This window comes from Alligator sinensis, unplaced genomic scaffold (assembly GCF_000455745.1).
Source record: "Alligator sinensis unplaced genomic scaffold, ASM45574v1 scaffold641_2, whole genome shotgun sequence".
Classification (NCBI taxonomy): domain Eukaryota; kingdom Metazoa; phylum Chordata; order Crocodylia; family Alligatoridae; genus Alligator; species Alligator sinensis.
Window position 1 is genome coordinate 133,562 of NW_005843111.1, and position 21,197 is coordinate 154,758.

At 42.0% G+C, this 21,197-nt stretch overlaps 2 protein-coding genes across 3 annotated transcripts in view; both read left to right on the plus strand.

The window, feature by feature from the left end:
* The window catches only part of LOC102382111 (microsomal triglyceride transfer protein-like), a 34,460-nt gene extending 27,597 nt beyond the window's left edge, over positions 1–6,863 (plus strand). The window contains exons 15-17 of one of the 2 annotated variants that reach the window (XM_025193859.1): positions 645–769; positions 848–1,018; positions 3,872–6,863. In XM_025193859.1, coding sequence (XP_025049644.1) covers positions 645–769; positions 848–1,018; positions 3,872–4,022 — 447 coding nt within the window. In that variant the 3' untranslated portion in view covers positions 4,023–6,863. The remainder of the gene's footprint in view (positions 1–644; positions 770–847; positions 1,019–3,871) is intronic. The other variant, XM_014526679.2, reaches the window with a different exon arrangement.
* A 14,263-nt stretch (positions 6,864–21,126) lies between these two features.
* Positions 21,127–21,197, plus strand: part of LOC102382357 (steroidogenic acute regulatory protein, mitochondrial-like) — an 8,196-nt gene continuing 8,125 nt past the window's right edge. The window contains exon 1 of the mRNA XM_025193860.1: positions 21,127–21,197. This exon is cut by the window's right edge and continues 209 nt beyond it. Coding sequence (XP_025049645.1) covers positions 21,127–21,197 — 71 coding nt within the window.

The window sequence follows — 21,197 nt, forward strand, 5'->3', positions numbered from 1 at the left end:
CCTTTTAATCCACAGGGTGCACTCTAGCATAGCAAATCTTCCTGAAGGGCCCTGTTTGCAACCCATTTGCTCATGCCCAATACTCATTACAATGCTCAACCTAACCTAAAGGCAGTATTAATGAAAGATATTTTAAAACTGGTTTATTAATTGGCATGTGGAAACTGCAGGGTCACTGTATCCTGGCCAGCAGGATTTGGCAGTGCGGTGCAGCTAGTATCCCTTCTGGCTAATTGCTCTTTAACTTCTTTTGTTGATGTTGTTTTGCATAAAACAGGGTGCATCTACATGAGATGCTGCATTGCCATAGCAATGAGCTATAGCGACATAGCTCATCTTTATGGCGACATAGCATCAGCGAGCACGAACTGTGACGCCGACGCTACTGTGCAGTAGCAACAAGCTACTGTGCAGTAGTTCATTTCTATTACACAGTAGGGTTGGAAATGACCTGTGTGCCTATGGGACCGTGCAGTAATGGTGGTTTACTAAAGCAAGTACTACATGACTGGTGCTAAAGCAAGTACTACATGACTGCACAGTAACAACTGCACAGTCGGACACACATGTAGATGTGCCCACAATTAAGGTCAAGAAAAGTGCAGGCACACTCTAAACAAATACTCTTTTCTTCTGTTCTTCAGGCAATTCCCCTTCAGTCTGGGCTGCAAGCAGTAGTTGAACTTCAGGGGGGCCTTGGGATAGATATTTCAGCCAACATTGATGTGAATATATGGGAGCAGGAATCAAAAACTGAAATCAGAACAAGGTAAGTGAATGAAAACTTAGTTCCCCTCCCCTAATACGCTTTGTTCAGGGGCAAGACCTTTGCTTTCTCCTGTTGCAGGGGTGGACTGGCCATTGATTTCCAAGCAGAATTAGATGCCCCATTCTTTCAAGCTAGCTTAAGAAGACAGACTGAGGTGGAAACTGCACTCAATTTTGCTACTGCTTTAAGATTTTCTGGGAGTCCTATGCTCATGTGTCTGCAGCTCAATGAGGAACAGCTTCCTTACAGGTAAGATGTGGATTTCTAGGCCAGGACTACACAGGGGGGACACTGCCATACACTGCAGCCCAACACTTGCTCACCCAACACAGGGTTTAGTGCAACTCTGTCGAGTGGGGATTCTGCAGAATTCATTACCATTTGCCTAATCGTAGAACTCAGTCTAGCAGAGTGCACTACTTCCAGGGATTCTTGACCATCATCTCTGATATCCAGGGTTACAAAAATCCAACTAGAGAGAAGAGAGGAGGATATTATGAAAAACAGTTCTCAAGGAGCCAATGTATACTACTACTAATGGATACAACTACTAATGGATCCAGTCTCCAGAATTTGATTTAAAGCAGGTTCATCTCAGTCCCTCCATCCAGGGAAGTCAGTAAAGGTTAATGGAAGCTATAGACAATGTCAGAGAGCAGACCAAACTAAGGAGTGTTAAGGCAAACCCTGTGCACAAAAGTTGCTGGGTTATCTGTTACAGTATTGTAGTGATAAACCTCTTTTATAGTATAATTGCTGGCCCTAATGCCAATATTGATTTCCACCTAGACACAGCACAACTGTTTTTTGATCTGCTTGTCAATGCATCTTTCTTGGATGCCTCTTGACATAAATAGATCTCCAGCATTTTTTTTTGCTGTTGCATGACATCAGAGGCAGACACCCTGGCATTGTTCCTAGGACTGACTTTGGCTCAGAAGGACTCAGTGGGTGCATCCAGACAAGCGCGCACATACATTTTACCAGGGACAGATAACATTGGTACATATTTGTGCCACTGCTACCTGTCCTTAGGGAACACCTGTGCATGCATGCTCTGGTGCATAGCAAGTTGCCCTGGGTGGGGTAGGGAAGGCTTGGGTCAGCCCCTGGGCTGGTCCCAGCAGTCTAACCTGGGATCCTGGGGGTGGTGATCCATCAGCAGGGAGCCTGGCTGGCAGCTGGAGTGGCCAGCTAGGCTCTGTTTTTGGGCAGCACACACTGCACCATGTGAACCATTCCGCTTTTTGCTAGCATGGGTTTTTTTGACACCGGGTCTCCTGGTGTAAAAAAAAACAAAATAAAAAACCCAACCCACACTGCAAATAAGCAGCATGGGGAATACCTGCACGTGCAGCTTGCAATGCCACAGATGGGTCTGCAGCACCGTATACCACATATGCACACTCGTCTGGATGCACCCACTGTGGCTATCTGAGAACATGCATCTAGCAAATAACCTTGCTCCCAAAGAAAAGCCTTGGGCCTTGTAAGCACTCTCAAGACACTTCAGGGACAGAAAGAAAACTTCATCCACAAAGTAGGCACCAAAAACAAAGCCAGAGAGAGGGTGGAACCCTTCCTTGTCACAGTTGGACTAGCTGATCTCCAAAGGTCTCTTCCAGCCCTAATTTTCTATGGTTCTATGATTCAAAGAGTGAAACCCTTCAGAAATTAGTAATTTCCCCACCAATCAGATCTTGCTATATAGACAAGAAGTCCAGTCTGCCACAGTCTCTTGTCCAGTATTCAGTGTAGGCAGGTGCCAGAAATCAGCTTATTCTTCAAAACTCTTCCCTGGTGAAATCTCCCCACTTGAATTGATTACTGGGAGCAGGAATATAACTGTAGACAGCTATGGTTCATCCTGTTCAGGAAATATTTAAATACCAGCCACTTTATAACTGAAATGATCAATGAAATTACCCTCCAAGGGTTGTGAGAGGAAAGGGAAAAGAAAAGTCCTAGCTAATATATGTTAAAGATTAAATGTGTAAGTTATTCCATTTTTGTATAACATGAATATTGAACTGATTTCATGTGGCAACAGAATTCAATCCACAGAAGTAGAGAACACTTCCAAGCATCAGACCTATAAAGACTGCTTGATGCAGTGGTAGTAAGAATAGGGCCTCAGTGTGAGTCACTATGAGAAGGCCTTTCTCTCTCATTTGATAACTCGGATATATTTGAACACCAAATGCACTGTTAGTTCTCACATTAGCTGCTCTGAAAAATCAAGCTCTCTAAGATATCCTAGGATGGGCATATATAAAAGGGAGTCATCCAAAAACACTCACTTTTGAAAATATTGGCTCTATTGCAAAAATTATAAAAATCCCACAAAATTATTTCTCCAAAAACATCAAATCATCTCAAAAGAATCATGTATATGTGATAAGACTATACAGTGAGACAAAAAAGAGAGGAAAGTATGATTATTTATAGAAACTACATCATTTGAATTTCACTTTCCCATTGGGTAAGTGGGTTAGTACCTTGAAGTACTAAAATAAGACACAGTAAGCAACTGCAGATGCTCTGGAGCCCTAGTCAGCCCTAGTCTCCTCTCCCTACCCTTGGGAATGGCATGGCTCTAAAGGAGAATGCATTTCCTGAGCGCTTAGATCAGCTCAAAGGCAAACACCTATGGATGCCTATACATGTGCTCCAGGGTAGGGAGCTGTTTTAATTAATGGCTCTCTGTAATTAAAGCACTGGAGCATCTCATGTGTTCAATATGGTGGTCAAACAAGCTCATCAAATGAGCTTTAGTTAAAGCGTCCCTGCCACCATTTTGAAATGCAGGACACTGAATACATGAGATGCTGCAGCATGCTGGAGTGTTATAATTAAAACTCTCCAGCAGACTCAATCAATTGAATTGAGTCTGGTCCAACATGTTCTAATCAGTACATGTTGGAGCATGTGTATAGGCAGCCCAGGTGAAGAAGATACCCCAGCATTTTTACAGATCAGACATTTTAAGGGAGGAATGCACATGCTGATCTGAGGAATGAACATGCTGATCTGAGTAGACATGCTAACCTAACCTTGTATCATTCTAAACTCTTAGCTACCTTTTTCTGTTTTCTTTCACAGAGAAATCTTTACCATCTCTGAAACCTCAGTGAACCGAAGCATCACTGTCCGCAAGGGGCGTCGAGGCATGCTTGCTGGACGTGATTTTGCCTTGCACACAGCCAACTCTGAGATGTGCAAGATCCTGTTGGCAGAGGAAACGGAGCAGTAGAAGAATCACTGTGTACTGGGTCTGGATTTAGCATTTCTTTCTGTTCTTTGCTCCCAAATTCCATTAGCTAGACTCAGGCCTGAAGTGGGTGCACCAGAACCTTTTGTAACTCCCACAAGAGCTCACTTTTTAAAGCAAAACATTTTAAACATTTTTAAAGAAACAAACTGTCCCCATTGCAAGAAAAGAATACAGAAATCAGGGCACCAAATATGGTTGGAATGTGAATCTCTAGAATGCATCTAAGAGCATCCCTTGGACAGTCTAACTCCAACATGTACAAGATACAGTTCTCAGAGGCAAAGGAACAGAAATAGAATCAAAGTTCAGTCACACAAAAATGGTTCTGGTACCGAGTATTTGAGACACTGAAGAGCAGAAATGCAGAATTTTCTTCAGTCCGGCTCTTTCTGGGTCTCTCATTCTAGAAGAAGTGATTCTTTACAAGCATAGGTAGATCACTGTAAGCCTTGCAACTAAGAGCCTGTGTTTGAAAGTCACTGAATAAAACTGAACTGGTAAAAAAATGTTCTGAAAGAAGCTACCCAAAATGAAGCGTTAGTCACAGATTTCTCTCTGCTTACCCGAACAACCATAATCAAGGGAGCACTCCCAAAGAGTCTGGTCAGAAATTCGCCTGGCCAAGGAAGGGGATTGAAATGCACTGTTGTATTTGCATGATGTGATAGTGTCCACAGACATGGAAAATGTAGCTTATCTTTTAGTGACCTGTTTTTTTAAATATAACCCTTAGAGACTTTTCCATTAGGATAACTTTTGGGGAGAGAGAATGAGAAAGAGAAAATCCTTAACCTGCCAATACATCTGTTCCTCTTGATATAATTAAAGGTGATTGCACTTGAACAGGAGTTCATCTCCATTCCATCTCAACTGAATGTCTTCTTCCTGATCCTCAAGTGAACTCACAATATCTCAGAAATCCAGAAGGGGAAAAGGAAGGTGGAAGAAATTGATCTGTTATATAATTAGGGTAAAATTTATTTCTGGTGCAGTTGCTGACTTCAGCTGGGAGATGGAAGGATTTCATCCATGCAGTTTTCCACATTAGCAAACAAATGTTGGGAAGCTAATATGAAAGTAAATACATTTGTGTGTAAGTAGGTCTTAGATAACAGTTTTCATGATGGCAAAGTCCCCCTTTAAGAGACTAGATCTCCAGTAAGGATATTGTTTCTCATTTCATGGAACTGTGGTCAAACTTCCAAATTCTGGCATCTAGACTTCAGAAAAAATGTTGAAAACCTGCTTTACAATGAGAAAGTTAAGGCATTCAGTCTATATACTTTATGAAAAACTAGGTTAAGATGTGACTTGACCATTGTCTGCAACTGCCTACACAGGGAGAAGACTTACAGTAATAGAAAGCTAAGAGATCTATGGGCACAGGCACATGAACAAGTTACTAGAAAATAAGCTAAGTAAGTGTACAATGTGTCAGCTATTTCATGTCAACTGCCCTTACTCCTCAATAACTGATTAGCTTACCCCTCAATAACTGTGGGGAAAAATAACTCATGTAGACTAGCACCATGGGGAGACAGTGTTACCTAGGTAGTTAGCCCTGAACCTATTTTGCTCAAGTGCCCATACCTTCTGATTTAGCAGCTGAATTGAAGTTAGCAAAGAGAAAATTGTAAAAAAGATGCAATTATTAATAGGCAAACACTAGAACAGATTGCCAAAGTACTTGGGTAATTTGTTTTTCTGTGTGTGTGTGTGTGTGTGTGTGTGTGTAATGCTTTAGTTTAGCCCAGGTTATTGGGATAAATGTAGGTTATTACACAATGAAAATCCACGCTGTGCACAAGGCAGAAAATCAGGTTTGATGAGGATAGTGGTCCTTTTCTAGATTTAAATATTCTGAATGAATAAAATAGGGAATTTGCCTAAGAGAAACATAACAAAGGCTTACATACTTTACTTTGTCCCACTATTTTTGTCCTGATTTTTCTTTAAAAAAATTTTCTTTGTGAAAATTAAGAACACTGCAAAAATTGTGAATTTTGGTTCTTGCTATAATGTTTATTTAAAAACTTACGTTTTTTGTTTTGCTGCCTTTTCAGCTTTGGCTATATCCATGCACACCATTTGGTTTGTTTACTGAATAAATGTAATATATTTTTACTTTTTTTTTTTTCTCTATTTGACTTTATAATTTTTTTCAAGACTTGCCCTGAGAAAAGCATCATTAAAGCCTAAAGCATCATTAAAGCCTGCTGTATTCAACACTGTTCAGGTTCTACAAGGAGCTTGCTTTGCTCTAAGGAGATCCAGGGGGCTGGAGCTAACATCCCACAACGTTGCAAAACTCTGGAGGGGTTCCACTCTGTTTAGCTTGGCCTCTTTAGAACTAAGCCCTGGGAGATGAGGGTTGCCACAGACCTAAAGACCCCAGTTTATCTCAATCTTGTGAACATCTGAGATATCAGGCAAGCTGTTGGTAATATCTTGCACTTCCTTGCATCTGTTGAGCAGTTCAAGGTTCTGCAGATCACTGCGTAATTTTACCCTGAGGAGGCCCAAGGACAGGTACAGCCATTACAACAGACCCTCGTCTCTGGCTGAAACGGCAGAACTACCTTGTGACTCTGGAAGGAAGGAACATAGACCTGGTTATATTTCTTTATTTTGGGCTTCAGATAGCTGGCAAGATGGGGGAGTGGGGATTTTAAAACTATTCATCAATAAAACCTTTCTCACTACTCACTTATTTGCTTTTCAGCCTTTAATGTTGTTCTGTGGAGCTCCTGTTCTCTCATAATCATCTGCTTTAGTGCCTTCTGTCATGATTCTTCTCTTCCAAGCTTTCTTTCCCATTTCCTTTTCCCCAATTACCACTTCAACCTTTTACTTCTTCCATGCCACACTGCATCTCATTTCCCATTCCTGTTAGCTTTATCCTGCTTTTATGGTACTGGCTGACTGAGGCTCTATAAGTATTAAAGCACTGTGTAGCCAACAGCATGTACCATTTTGTTGATCCCATTAGTAGTTTAGCTTTCAGTTCCAGCAACTGGCATAGTCCGGCTCTGAACTTTGCCTGCAGTTCATCCCATAAATGTGTTGGCAAGTATAGTATGAGGCTTACTTGAATTTTTAGCTTGGTTGACAAACGTCTTTTTTTTCCCTGCAGGATTCATTTTAACTTCCCATGTGCTCTCAGGATTTCCATCGACATTTGCCACCCACATAGAATACTGTATTGCCTAGTCCCTGCTAGGAAATCCAATCTTTAGCACCATATTCTTGTTTTCACAGAAATATGCATAGGGGCTCAGATAAGATGAGTGGTTGAACACTGGTTACCAGTTCTGAACTATACAACTACATGCAGTTTCCTCTATATCTGCAGCATTACCTATTACAGAGCAGTTGGTTCTCTCATAGTTAAGGTTGCAGCTTAATTTCTATTTAAAAGTATATTTTGTATCCTCTGAACTACATGCTTAAGAACCTACCTTGCAAATTGCAAAAGCTGTAGTCAAAGTGTGTACTTTCAAAGTCAACTGGCGCATAGTTAAGAGTAATCACTGTTCACTGGAGTATGGCAGACAGTGATTGTCACCAGCAGTGCTGTGACGGTACACAGCTGAAACCTTAAGAAAAATCCCTGTGTTCATGTTGTTACTGATGATTTTTAGACCAGAAGTGATCAGGATAGAGGACATCCAGATCCTGCCTATTCCCATTGTCCTCAGCAGCATTTCGAGATCTCTGCTATTTTCTCTTGCTTCTAGCCTAAACAAGCCACTACGTCAGGTCAAGTCCTCATCTAGAGACACACAGCTATAGCAGTTTCAAGATGACTCTCTCTGGTCACAGAGAGTATGTACACACATACTAAAGGTGATTTAAAATAAGATGACTTAACTAAGTCGGCTTAAGCCATGTTGGAGCATACATGGTGGCAGCCATCTTGTGAGATAAGTCGACTTAACTAATGCAACTTAAGATAATACACATCAGAGGTGCGTATGCTCTGATAGTTAAGCTGACTTTAAAAAGTTAAGTCATCTTAACTGCCAGAAAGTTAGTATATGTGTATGCACCCATCGGTGTATTGTCCACTGGGAACCAAGGGGTGGACATCACGGCTAGGCTAACTACTGAGAGTCACCCCTTGGCTTCCCAGTGGACATCATGGCTAAGCTAACTACTGAGGGCACTAAAATAGTGCTCTGGAGGTGAAGGGGAGTGGGGAGGGAGTTTTAATTAGAGCAGCTCTGAGAGCCAATCTAAATAATCACCTACCTCATCTCTTGTATTCACTGTCCCACATTTCAAAATGGCAACGTGGGCACTTTAACTAAAACTCATTCCATTAGCTTTAGTTAAAAGTGCCTCTGGTGCCATTTTGAAGAATGAGGACGCTGAATACATAAGGCATAAAGACTGCTGGAACACACTAATTACCATGCTCCAGCAGACTCAATTAATCAAATCTGCTCTGACGCACTGTAATTACAGCGTGTCAAAGCAGCATCCCCACACATCTACAGGCACCCAAAATGGCAAGGTCCCTGCCAGAATTTTCAGGTCTGGATGGGCACTGGAGAAAAAGAGAAAAAGGCAGTGACTTAATAGATCAGGTGGCCTTTTCTCTAAAATTGTCAGTATACACATTACAGGTCAGGTCTAGTCCCAGACCCCATTAAGAGGCCAGTTTGTCCTGTGACAACATGTTATATAGATCCAGGACCTAGTCCTGGGACCTTCTGTCCTAAACTCATGTAATTCATATAATTCATGTAACTTATCTTCTCTAAGAGAAATCCATGTAAAGGGCAGCTCTCACTCTTCAGTGTCCTACTTTTTTCTGTGTTCTATTTATTGAATACAAGTGAAACATCTTCAGACACTATGTTATTTTTTCAGAGTGGCAAGTGGCCTGAATACTGGCCAAGCAAAATAAAATGTACAAGAAGTAGTGCCATAAACAGATCTCCTTGCATGCAGTACAGTCTGCTCATGCTTTTTGTTTGCAAAGAAGGACTACAATTCATGCTGGTACGCCCATTAATTATTCCATACACACCAGCAAACAATTAGCTGGCGGCAGGTTGCATTCCAGTAAAGTATCTGTGCTCCACTTTTCTCATCACATTAACCTTTCATCATGGACAGGAGAAACAACAGGACTGCTAACCTGCCACAAAAATATGGAAATTCCTAAAGAAAACCCTAGAGTTTGTGATAAAGATCTTAGAAGTTTCAATCTGAAATCATTAAGTTATGCATGCTTCTGTCACATGAAAATGCTAGCTACCTTCTGTGTTTCCAGTGCAAATGGTTGAAATGACTTTAACATGTAAACAGGTTTTAATTAAAACCTGGTGGCATCGGTTATGCACAAAATGGAAAAAACTAAAAGGAATCCACATCCAACTTCCCATTAAATTCATCCATCTCTAATAGGTAACTTAATTGCCAACTTGTTGAGGTTGAGAATAAGAGTCAGCTGCAAGGATTCTAGCTTTGCATCTTGATATGCTATTCACGCACTTCTGCACTTAACATTTGGCAATTGTCTTTCCTCAGGAGACCTTAGATATTTCATGAGCAAATGTTCCTTCCCCAGGTTGAGAAATTACTTGCACTAAATTGATCTGCACAATTAGAACTGATGGTCCCATCCTTTCAGTGAAAGGTCATCTCATAAAAAAACATTTAGCACATGAAAATTAGGGAAAGTTTCAAGTGTGCAGAATCCCATCCCTACACCTGGTGCAATGTGCTAAAAGTCACACGTCTAACTGGGATTTTGAGGGGTCAAATTAAATAAAAAGCTGACCACATAACACCCTCCAGAGGATTGTTTAAAACCTTGCATTGCATCTTCCAAAGGAAACAGACACTGGGTAGTGATCTTTTCAAGCATCACTGAGAGTGACTTCTTATGCTGTAACTGTAGATCAGCAGTGACCTCCAGTGGCTATGTAAGTGTATGTCAGGGAAACAGGCAGACAAGGTTCCTTGGGTGAATTTGATATCTTTTATTAGACCAACCCAAATAGTTGGAGAATAGTTATTAAGCAAACTTTCGAGTTCAAAAACCCTTCGTCATGTTTTTGAACTCGAAAGCTTGCTTAATAACTATTTTCCAACTATTTGGGTTGGTCTAATAAAAGATCTCAAATTCACCCAAGGAACCTTGTCTGCCTATGTCCTTAGACCAACACGGCTACAACCTACACCCCTGCCAGGGAAACATGGATTTCTAAGAGGAATAATCAAGGACAGACCACACACACACACACACACACACACACACACACACACACGGAGTTAGGTGTTACAAAACGCTATTCACACAAGAACACTTGCACCCTTTCTTCCCACAATGATGAAGTAGCTGAGGGGATGCAGCACTTCCTGTTCTTCATTGCCAATTCATTGCTTCACTTCCTCACTGTGGCACTGAAAAAGGGTTTCAAGTGAGCATAAACATAACTTATGCTGCCTATGAGGATACAAAATTGCCAGAGTGGTGCAATGGCAGGTGGTGTCAATGAGAAGCAGGTCCAGAAAATGGGAACAGAAGCCCTGAAAGATGGAATGTATTTATATAAAGTACATTTGAACATAATGTGCAGTGATTTAACCATCCAGAGCATTTATAGATTTGCTTCAGGAGGCAGGGGGGCACTTTAATTAGTGAACTGTGCAAATTAAATGCGTCTGAGCATCATGTGTATCAGTGTTCTTGCACTGAAAAATGGCAGCTGGGCACTTTGAACTAAAGCTCATTGAAATTCGTCCATGGAGTAATGAATCTCCAGTGGCTTCAGTGACATCTGGGCCACTGTCTTTAGCAAAGGCTGCACCGTATTTACAGCCTTCTCCTGGTGAGTTGCAGCTTCCAGTGTAAGACTGACAACTATCAGTGTCTATTTGTGAGCCAAGATGCATCACCAGAGGAAAAGGTATGCTCCGCAATGATGGATCCAGGAGGGGGTGCAGTGGTGTGGATGCACTCCACTCCTCCTCCTTCAGTCATCCCTGTGTGGGACAAGCAGGCAGACATTTTTTTTTTTACTTTAAGTCCCTCAAGTAAGTAAGAATCCCCCTTCCCTCTCCTCTCCTCTCCATGCTCAGCAGCACCTCCCCTCCCATCCCTCCTCCACCCACCGCTGCTGCTATCTCCAGCTGCTCTGGGGACAGGGGCTGAGAAGGTGCTCCCAGACCACTCTTGCCTGCTCTAGCTGAGCGATACATGGAGCCAGGCTCAGCCAGGGACAACAGCAGCATCAGGCAGGTCCCTCTTCACTACTCTGTCCCGTCCCCCCTCACCCCCACCCCATGTTCCCTGCCATCCTGAGAGCAGGCATTGGGGAGGGAACCCACCTGCTGCGACTGCTGCATCTGGCTAAGCCTGGCTCCATATGCAGCCTGACTGCAGGAGGGCAGGGGCAACTCTCGGATCTTCCTCCTCCCTACCCTCCCAGGTCAGCTGGGGACAGACAGCAGTGGTGGTGGGTTGGGAGGAATGGGAGAGGAGGAAACTTGTTGCTGAGCATGGAGGAGAAGGAGGGAGAGGGAAAATTCTTACCTATTTGAGGGACTTAAAGTCCCCCACTGTTGCTCCTGTGGCCCGCCCTGGTGTGGGTGGGGGGAAGCCTGGAAGCTGGGCTGCAGCCCTCCCCTGCAGTGCAGAGCACTGCTCCCACACCTCCCTAGGTGAAACCCTGAATCCACTCATGACATAACCTGATCCAAGCACCTTGGCACCGAAGGGAACAACGCTTTCTAGTCAAGTTCCCTTTGCAGCCCTTTCCCTTTGTAGTGATTTTGCAAAGAATTTCCAGAGTTATCATGTTCTTTGTCTTCAGCATCCATTGCATTAAAGAACTGATTAGGACACGTGTCTGATTTCCTTGGCAATAGCTTAGTGTATATAAGCATTTTCAGAAAACATTTCTGTGTGGCTGAGATGCAGTTTGGGCCAGCTGCCTGTCGCCTACATCTAAAATCAGTTGTGTTTCTAAACATTGTAGGTAACACAAAGACATCTATAGAAGGTACTCACTTGGCCCCTAATAGTATAGGATCTGCATGCCTCCTCTTCTTCAGTGTATTCATTCCCACAACACCTGTGGTCTATCACTGCCATTTTACAAATGGGGAACTGTGGTGCAGAGGGGCCAAGGTCACACAGAAAATCTGTGGCCGAATAGAGGACTGAACATGAATTTCCTGAGACACTAGCCTTCTAGCCACTGGACCATCTTCCTTGTCTGTCAAGGTAAGCTAAATGCACAGGCCAGTTATTTACATCATTCTTCCTTAAGGAAGAGTCTGTTTTTGAAAGCGATGAGGATTCATACAGTGGCTGTTGGCTAGAGGCTGTGCCAGGTTGACAAAGTGCTCCCAGGAACAGCATGTAACAACATGGTGGCTGACAGCACTACAGATGGCAGCAGAGGGGCCAGAGATACTTATTGGTTCCCTGAAAAACTGTGCCAGTCTGAAGAGCAAAGCCAGGTGGGGCGGGCAGATATCCTTCCCCCTTCAGTCCTATCCCTCATATTCCTCATCTATAAGTCAGTGCCACACTCTCAAGTTAGAAAGGGCCTGAGGAAGAAAATCATAGTGCTGCTTCCTTAGTTCATAAATATCGCACACATTATACACTCTATCTATCGAGTAAGGGAGAAAAGGTGCTCCCTTTCTCCCTGACATGGGCTACACACATTACATATTAGAGGGCAAGGAGAAGAGGCATACCCTGTCCATACAGAATGGGTGAGCAAGCTAAGAAGGTATAGAGATGATTCTGCTTCTGCGGCAGTCAGCACAGCACACCTGACCCAGTACCAAAGGACAATAACTTGGGTCAGGGATAGGTCTTCTTCATATTGCTTCTAGTGAGATCAAAGGATGAGCCATGGCCCAAACTGATTCCAACTCCTTTTCGCAGGGCTGGTGGAAAACTACAGCTTAATCCTTAGCTACCCAGAGGGGGGTTTCTTGGATGTGCATTGAAAATGCTCCCTACCATCTCTTTCCATCATCTAAGCAGGGTTTGTGCATAGCTCCAGCCATTTCCAGCACAGAAAAACAGGAAAATAAAGTTCAGAAGTCCAGTTCAGATCTCCTTGTGGCAGTACAGTTTCTGGACCTAGTAGGAAGACACAATGTTTCAGGGTCACCTTGTACAGAATTCAAGACAACGGATGGATAACATCCATCAAGACTGGTGATAAAAAGTTATCTGAGTGTGTTTCTGCTTCCTGCAGGGAGGATATGACCACAGAAAAGCAGGCACAAGAGTGACAAAAACATGAATAAGGGAATGCAGTGTCACATGGGGGAAATTGCTTGTGCTAGGAGGAAGCTGTGACCCAGAGTGCTGGCATTATATTATCTTCTAGGTGGCTGAGGCCTGAGAGAATCTAGAGAATTATATATTTGAATGGGGGTTGGGTGGGTGGGGTAGGGGAGAGAGTTTTGACAGTAGAAAAAAGCATTTCCTTTTGGGGGGTTTTAAACAACAACAACAACAAAAATAAGAGCTATCAGCAGCAAAGAGAAATTACTGCAACAAGGGCAACTTCAGATATGTAGTGAATAAAGTTTTCACCAATACATTTAGGTGTCCCTGCCAAAAGATCTATTCAGGTTCTAAGGATTTGTAAAAATTAACATAAGGTAACTGGAAAGCAACTTCAAGGCTTTTTCAAGAGGCTGCTTTGAAGATTGAGACCATGGAACACCAGCCCAAAAAGAAGAAAGAACAATAAGCTCACTCCAAGAAATGCCAGGCTGTGTACTAGTACAATAGAAGACCTTGGATTGCCCTGCTAAAATCAATGGCAAAACTCCCATTGATTTCAGCTGGTCCTGGATCTCATCCATCACATCGAAAACAGTAACGGGCTTTTTTCACAACTAATGTTCAAAGGGAGAGAAACCCAGAGTAAATGAATAACAAACATGGGAAGGACAATGGAAGAACTTTTCACTGACAGAAAGAACTGTCCAAATACACCAGTGAGGTTCTTCTATGACTAGACACAGTGTAATTAAGGTTTTACCCTGTCTAGAAAGACTGTTTGCCACATCTTAGACTAAACAGAAAATCTCTTCCTTACATATGGATTACTTTGGTTTTATCCCTATTCTTTGTTCCCTAAGCCATTGTTTCATTCAAGCTATGCCAGAATCAACTGTAATTAGTGGACTAGGACTACAACTGGTTCTTGGAGAGAGGGTAAAAATAAACTCAGGATTAAAGGGCACCTGCCTAGGATCCTGGGTTCAAAAAGTTTGGAAATAAGAACCCCAGTCCTGTGAAGAACTGCCAGAAGTCTGACTTCAGTATACAGTATCCTAAGGACTAAGTGGGGTGGCAGGTGGCAGTGAGCTTGGGTAGGTGCAACTAATAACACCATATAAAGCAAACCAGTGCAATCCATCAGTAACAAACTAGAGCCTGCAGAGCCAAGAACTCATGCTGAACCACACCAACTACACTTACACCCCAAACAGGCCTGGGGAAGGTACAGTGGAGGGGAGACACTCTTATTTCAAGTCCCCACAAGTGTTATAAATATCAGTGAAGGAGAAAATAAATCAATGATGAAAACTGTGACGTCTGAAAAGATCAGAAGTTCTCTTCACAGAGCCTTTTAAACCTCTTGAGCCCTCTTGGGACTTAGATGCTCAGTTGTTTGGATGAACCATAAGTTTTACTTATAACCATTTCATGTAGTCATTCTTCTTTCTTTAATTATTTTGTATTCTTGGCTTTGAAGTGGCACTCAAGTACTTTGGAGAGCAGATGAAGCAACAGCAGGGTTATAACCAAGGCCCTCATTTTCTAATATTACATTAGAAATGGCCTGGCAGCTGAACTTGGCATACATCCATGTGACTCATTTCCATCCTTTATGGCACCCCAGAGAAATCCTGTGGGGAACTATAACTTTAAAAGGCTCTTGCAAGAGCCAGCTGGAACTGGTTGTTATATTATGTAGACACTTATGCTGTATTATATAAAGGCTTATATTATGCAACACTGATCAGTTGCAATTCAGATACTGAATATAAGAGACTTCTGCCCAACTCCTTGACCCTCAGTAATTTCTGATCACCACATATCACTATGACTAAAATGATCACAGTAAATTGTTTGAATGGAAGAATGGAGTAGTTAACTCCAAGACAGATTTGCAACTCTGAAAATATGGAGGGCACAAGTGTTTACATGGTATTTCACTCTGTACCTGTAAGCAACAGTTGCCAGCAAGAAGGAAGACAGTCAGAAGGTAGCCTTATTACTGCAAACAGCTCACTCTGAAGCATTTGACATTTTCATAGAATCATAGAGACATAGGGCTGGAAGGGAACTCCATAAGTCATCTACTCCAGCCCCCTGCCTGAAGCAGGATCATCCCTACCCAAACCATCCTATATATATCCATTGCTTAACCTCTTAGAAAAACTACACAGTCATAGTTTCATAGTTTCTAGGGTCGAAAGGGACCTGAACAGATCATCAAGTCCGACCCCCTGCCCTGGGCAGGAATGAGTGCTGGGATCATAATACCCCAGCCAGATATCTATCCAACTTCCCCTTGAAGACCCCCAAGGTAAGAGAGAGCACCACCTCCCTTGGAAGCCCATTCCAGAGTTGGCAGCCCTAACCATATGGTAATGCCTCCTGATATCAAGCTTGAACCTACTCTCAATCAACCCTGACACAACCCCAAAACTTAACATAGTTTCCTCTTACCTTAGGCAGGTGAGACTAACTATGAAACTGTGATGTAGAAATTTTAGTGCTGCACTACAGGGGAAAATGAAGCAGATGAGATATGCTGCATATATCAAAAAGTTCACATTGGCAGAACAGGAATATTAGCCTCCTGGAAAACAGCAGGAAGGGGTTTCTTTACATAGGCTGGAAAAGCTAAATAAAAACCAAAAATACACTTACTTGTCCTAGACTATTATTCTGTCGTCCCTGAAACAAACTTGCTAAAAGATACGACAGCTAAACAGGTTAAAAGGCATATCAAACCTGGCTTTTGCCAGACAGAAGCAATGTCTGACTATAGCTCACAGTTCAGTGGGCAAAAATCTAAACAAATTCCAGTGACATATGAGTTTTGACATATAACTGGTGGCCCCAGTACTTCCAATCCAATGGGTTAACAGAAAGCAGGGTCAAAATAGTTCCTAAGAAGAAAGACTGCAGGATTAGGCTCATCCAGATTTAGCAGTGTTAAATTACAGAACAGCACTAAAGACTGGGTTGTCACTTGCCCACATTTTATTCAAGAGACTGAAAAACAAGAACAGTTTAAAACCCACATCAGTGTCCCTGGGGATTTGCAGATGTATAAAGAAACAGACAAGATAATTCCCCCAAAAATCCTTGCCTCATGTACATTGCCTCAACCATCCTGACTACAGCAACACTCCAACCCTAAGGCAAAACAAAAATCTCATTATGGATTGGGATCCTCAGTGCTGCTGATACTTCATGAAAGCAATATTATACATGGTGAAGCAGCCTGTGATCATACAAACTTGTCACCACAGCATGGGCAACCGGTGCCTCCTGAGTCAGGGGGGGCGTATGCCCCCGCCAGCAGCCAGTCAGCGACTGGGGGAAGGGGGGTTCCCTCATGGTCGATCACGCCGACCTGGAAGCATGAGCCCTCCTTCCTGCCTCCCCCGCCACCCATTGCCTAACCAGGGAGCACTGGCTGTCGGGGGGTGCACCAGCGCTCTCAGGGGTGCACATGCACCCCCGTGTACCCCCTATGCAACGCCATTGCACCACAGACATGCATACTGTGGATAAACAGGTACTAACACCCTTTCTGAAGCTCAGAAGGAAGGACATTCTACAGCACAGTCAGCCAAGAAGATCTCAAAAATGTAACAACCACATGAAAGGCAGAGTGCCAGGTCCCTGGATGTGGCCCACCCAGAACTCATAGATTAACCAGAGCCTGACGGTGCTGATGCTGATGTCTCAAGAAATCCTGCAGGTTCACATGAAAGAGTGGGGCACCTCCAAGACTAACTGAACATTGCCAGTTATCCTTGTTAACAGCTAAAGCTTTTGAAATTCTGTGTTTTGTTCAAGTGGCTTGTAAATGTTATTGTTATATTTGTCTGAGAAAGAGCACATGATTCACAAGATAAACCTGAGATTTCAAATAGGAATCCATAGTGTGAAAAACACTGCGATCTGCTGTGGCCTTTCTAAGTTCTTTGCAACAGAAGAATTTGCTTTAGTATTTTTCCATAGTCAAAAAGCCAATGAAAGCTACCTTCAAGTCAGACGCTGACATGGTGTTGTGTTGTACAGAGGATCGTGTAATGCAAGGCTGAGCAATTAGTACTCAGACGCTGGATGATGGAGCAGAGCTCTTTGATGCTGACTGATTTTTGAACGGCACACACATGCCCCTTTCAGAAATACAAGCAGAGCAGTGCTTGTAAGAAAACAAAGATCAAAGAGACATTTTGCCCTCAATATACATGCACTGATTAATCCAACCTCTCTCTTTAAAATTAGATTCTCTTATAAACTCTCCAGTCCCTTAATCTTTTTTATTCATGCCTCTGAATTTCCTCCAATGTTTTATACTTTCCTGGTACTAAAGGAGCTCATGAACCACCTCACTTAACTATCTCTTTTAACCAGAATCAGACCTTATATGGGAAAGCCCCTGGAAACATATAATAAATGCTTATTTTACTGTCCTCATCATAATGGTACCACGCATCCTGGTAGGAAAGGGGTAGGGGACAGGAAACAGTTAACTATAGCAAGCAAGAAGACAGAGGCAGCCCATGACTCACCAAGACACAGAAACTGTAGCCAGGAGTTACAAAAGCTGCTCACTGGATTGGTCTCTGTAGAAGCCAAAATATACATAGTCAATTATTAATCTTCCTAACAATCGAATTATATCTGGTGTTCTCTTGCCATGGCCAAAAAGGCTGCATGACCCTCCATTTACTCAGACATGCCAGATGGCTGATTCCTTAGCAAATTAAACTACTCTACAGATGTAATGTAAGTAATGACAACATGACTGGTTACAACTGCAACATCACAGGTTCTACTACAGACAGATGTCAGAGAACAGGTACCATCCTAGAGAAACCACTGTTTAGAGGCGATCCAGTGTTTAGTGACTAGCATATGAGCAACACCTGACAGGGGAGGCATCATTTCCCATTTTCAGGAGGGTATCAATACGCATCCAGTCTACACTACAGCAGTTAATAGGCCTGGGATTAAATTCATGTGTCTTTTAAAAACAAAACCATTTCATTCTGTGCACATATTCACCAAAGCCTGTATGGCCACAGTGAAACAGGGCTTACAATTCCTACATGAAGTTAGCCAGTACAGCAATAAGCAGAGGAGAAGCATCAGATTCTTCAGGTAGAGGGGGGTGAAGGGCCAAGTGCCTTAGAAAGTAAAAATCAATAAGATGTTTACAAGCAGCTGACATGGCACATGGGTATCATTCAGGCTGACTTTAATGCAATGTCTCACTTCAGAATGGCAGAGGCCACAGTATGTTGTAGTTTGTTCACAGAGACCAACAAAGTGTCAGGAGTTTTTAAAAATATATCTGTACCTGATTGATGTCATCTTGGAATACAGTAACCATCCAAACTAAGGGTGAGGGTTAATTATTATTAAATCTCAAAAAAGAAATGTGTAAAAGCAGCAAATTTTCACTTATGTGGATAAGGAGTTCCTCCCTCTGCTTCTCCCCTCCCTTTGTTTGCTTTGTCCTTGGATATCCTTCATTCCCAGCTGCTATCAGAAAGCATGGTCCATATCATCAGGTGTTGTCCTTCACTAATGCTATAAAGGCATGAACTAGTGCCACAGTCAGCTTTTGCACTGAACACAGGAGGCAACTGACATCTCCAGACCATGCTGCCTGCAACATTCAAACTGTGCTGTGGGATCTCACATGATCACCTTCGAAGGATAACTGGTAAGCAGAACTCATCTTTTTCTATTAAACAGAGCATACAATATACAGTAAAAGATACCTTCTTTTAAAGTGTCAACCAGGGAATAACTATTGTCCTTTTCTGAATGATTGAACAAGGCCACCACAATAATTTGTGTCAAGCAGACTGGACCATCTCAGCCTTGTAGAAAATGTCAGCAGTCATCACTGTGTAGACAGTGGGTATATATCATACATGCCAGAGTCATATATTTATAAACATGCTGACAAGTCTGTAGCCTGCGTATTCTTCTTTTGCTATTTCATACTTAGGAAGGATTAAATTTTAATCTGCAGATGTTAGTAATTGATCTTTCCCTCTACACAAAATCTGACATAAAAATTAGATCATAAAACATGGATACGTATACTGAGAGAAAGTTGAAAACCATATGGAATCAAATTCCTAGTCAATACCATTTAGATCAGCTGAGGAACCTTTCATTCCTGAATCTGTTCTGAATCATGACTTCTACAGGGTAGTCTTTTGCTGGGGAAGTAAGAAATATCTTCTGGTACAAAAAATTTAACTCAAAAGTGTTGGAAAATAAATATCAGCATCTGCTGAAATTCATCAACAGAAATCAAATCTTTTCAAGTCTAACAACTGCTGCAAGGGACAGTACACCAGGATGTCCAGGATTTTGATTTTCCTTAGTGCAAGGTAACATGTTGCACTGCTCTGTAGAGCTACTGCTCCACTTTGAAGTGCAACATGTTACAGCAGTATACCAGAAGAGGATGTATTTTGAGGGAAAATTTACTAGGTTAATAGACAGTGATTAATAGGTTAGGTGAAGAACAAGACAGCAAGGCAGTACTGTAGTGAAGTGTGGAAGCTCAGTGAAATATGATGCAATAACTGAAGATAGATACTATTTAATGTGATAAATATTATATACTGCAGCTTTCATTACTTTATATCAAAGAGAAGTAAATTTCAGATATACTGAAAAAGTCAAATTCCTTTCCATTACCCACTGAATATATTTCTGTATAATTCTTGACACCTATGGAATAATACATTTTATTTAGAAAAATGTAATTTTTTTTGTCAGTGGAAAGGGATTGCAGTGGACAAGAAAGACCAATTTAGGACTTTCCTGCAATAGTCCTAGGGAATCCACCTGCACTTAAGTCAGACATGTAGAGAAAGACATTGCCTTTCCAGTCAATTATCAGGAGGAGAGCTGAAAGCCTGTGTCTGTGTATCAGTAGATAACCTGGAATGATAAAAACTATGGTGGATTCTCTATCACTTTGAATCATGACTGGATGTCTTTCTGAAAGATGTGTTAGGTTCAAATAGAAATTATGGGCTTGATGCAAGAATTATTAGAAGAAGTTATCTGCTATGTCAGAGGTCAGAGTAGATCATTATAATAGTCTCGTCTAGCCTTAAATCATATGAACCTATCAATCTGATCTACATGTGCAAGTTACTGGCAGTTTCTTGTCATTAAAAATATTGTCAGAGAAATTCCCATACTTTGTAGGATGACACTCTCAAATTCCTGCATGTTCTCCTCACTTTTACTGTTGAAAGTTATTTGTAAACAGAGATAAAGTAGCCTGAAGAGTTGAGATTATAGAAATAACCTTTTACCTCAAAGAAGAAATCCCACAGTATTGTATTAAGATGCTAAATAATTGTTTTGTAGTCTTTGAGCCTTTGTCCCATATTTGACTGCACATTACTCAGAGAAGTACCACATGGGCCAACTGCAAATGTGGGGACATTTTCATTTAAAAATGTCACAACATCTGATACTCAGTATTTTCCCAAGAGAAATAGATGAAGCTGGTCGCAAAACAGGATTTTTTTTTATTATTATTTTTTGGTCAAAGATTTACATCTCTCTTCACTGAGAAACATTGACACCATTTCAACCACCTTGGTAACTGGAAGTTCACCAACTTCTGCCCCTTTCAGACTAGTACCTGCTACTCTCCCATGGCTGGAACAAAATAACAAATCACACCCATGGTGTTCATGCGTGAATCAATATTCATTTTTCTCAAAGCACTAAGGCATAAGGCAAACAAATTAATTGCCCAAGATCAGTCCATCAGTCAGTTAGCAAATGCCGCTGATCAGTGTTGTCTTCACTCGCCGAACTCTGCATCAGTCACCAAGCCAATGTGCCTTCCTGCT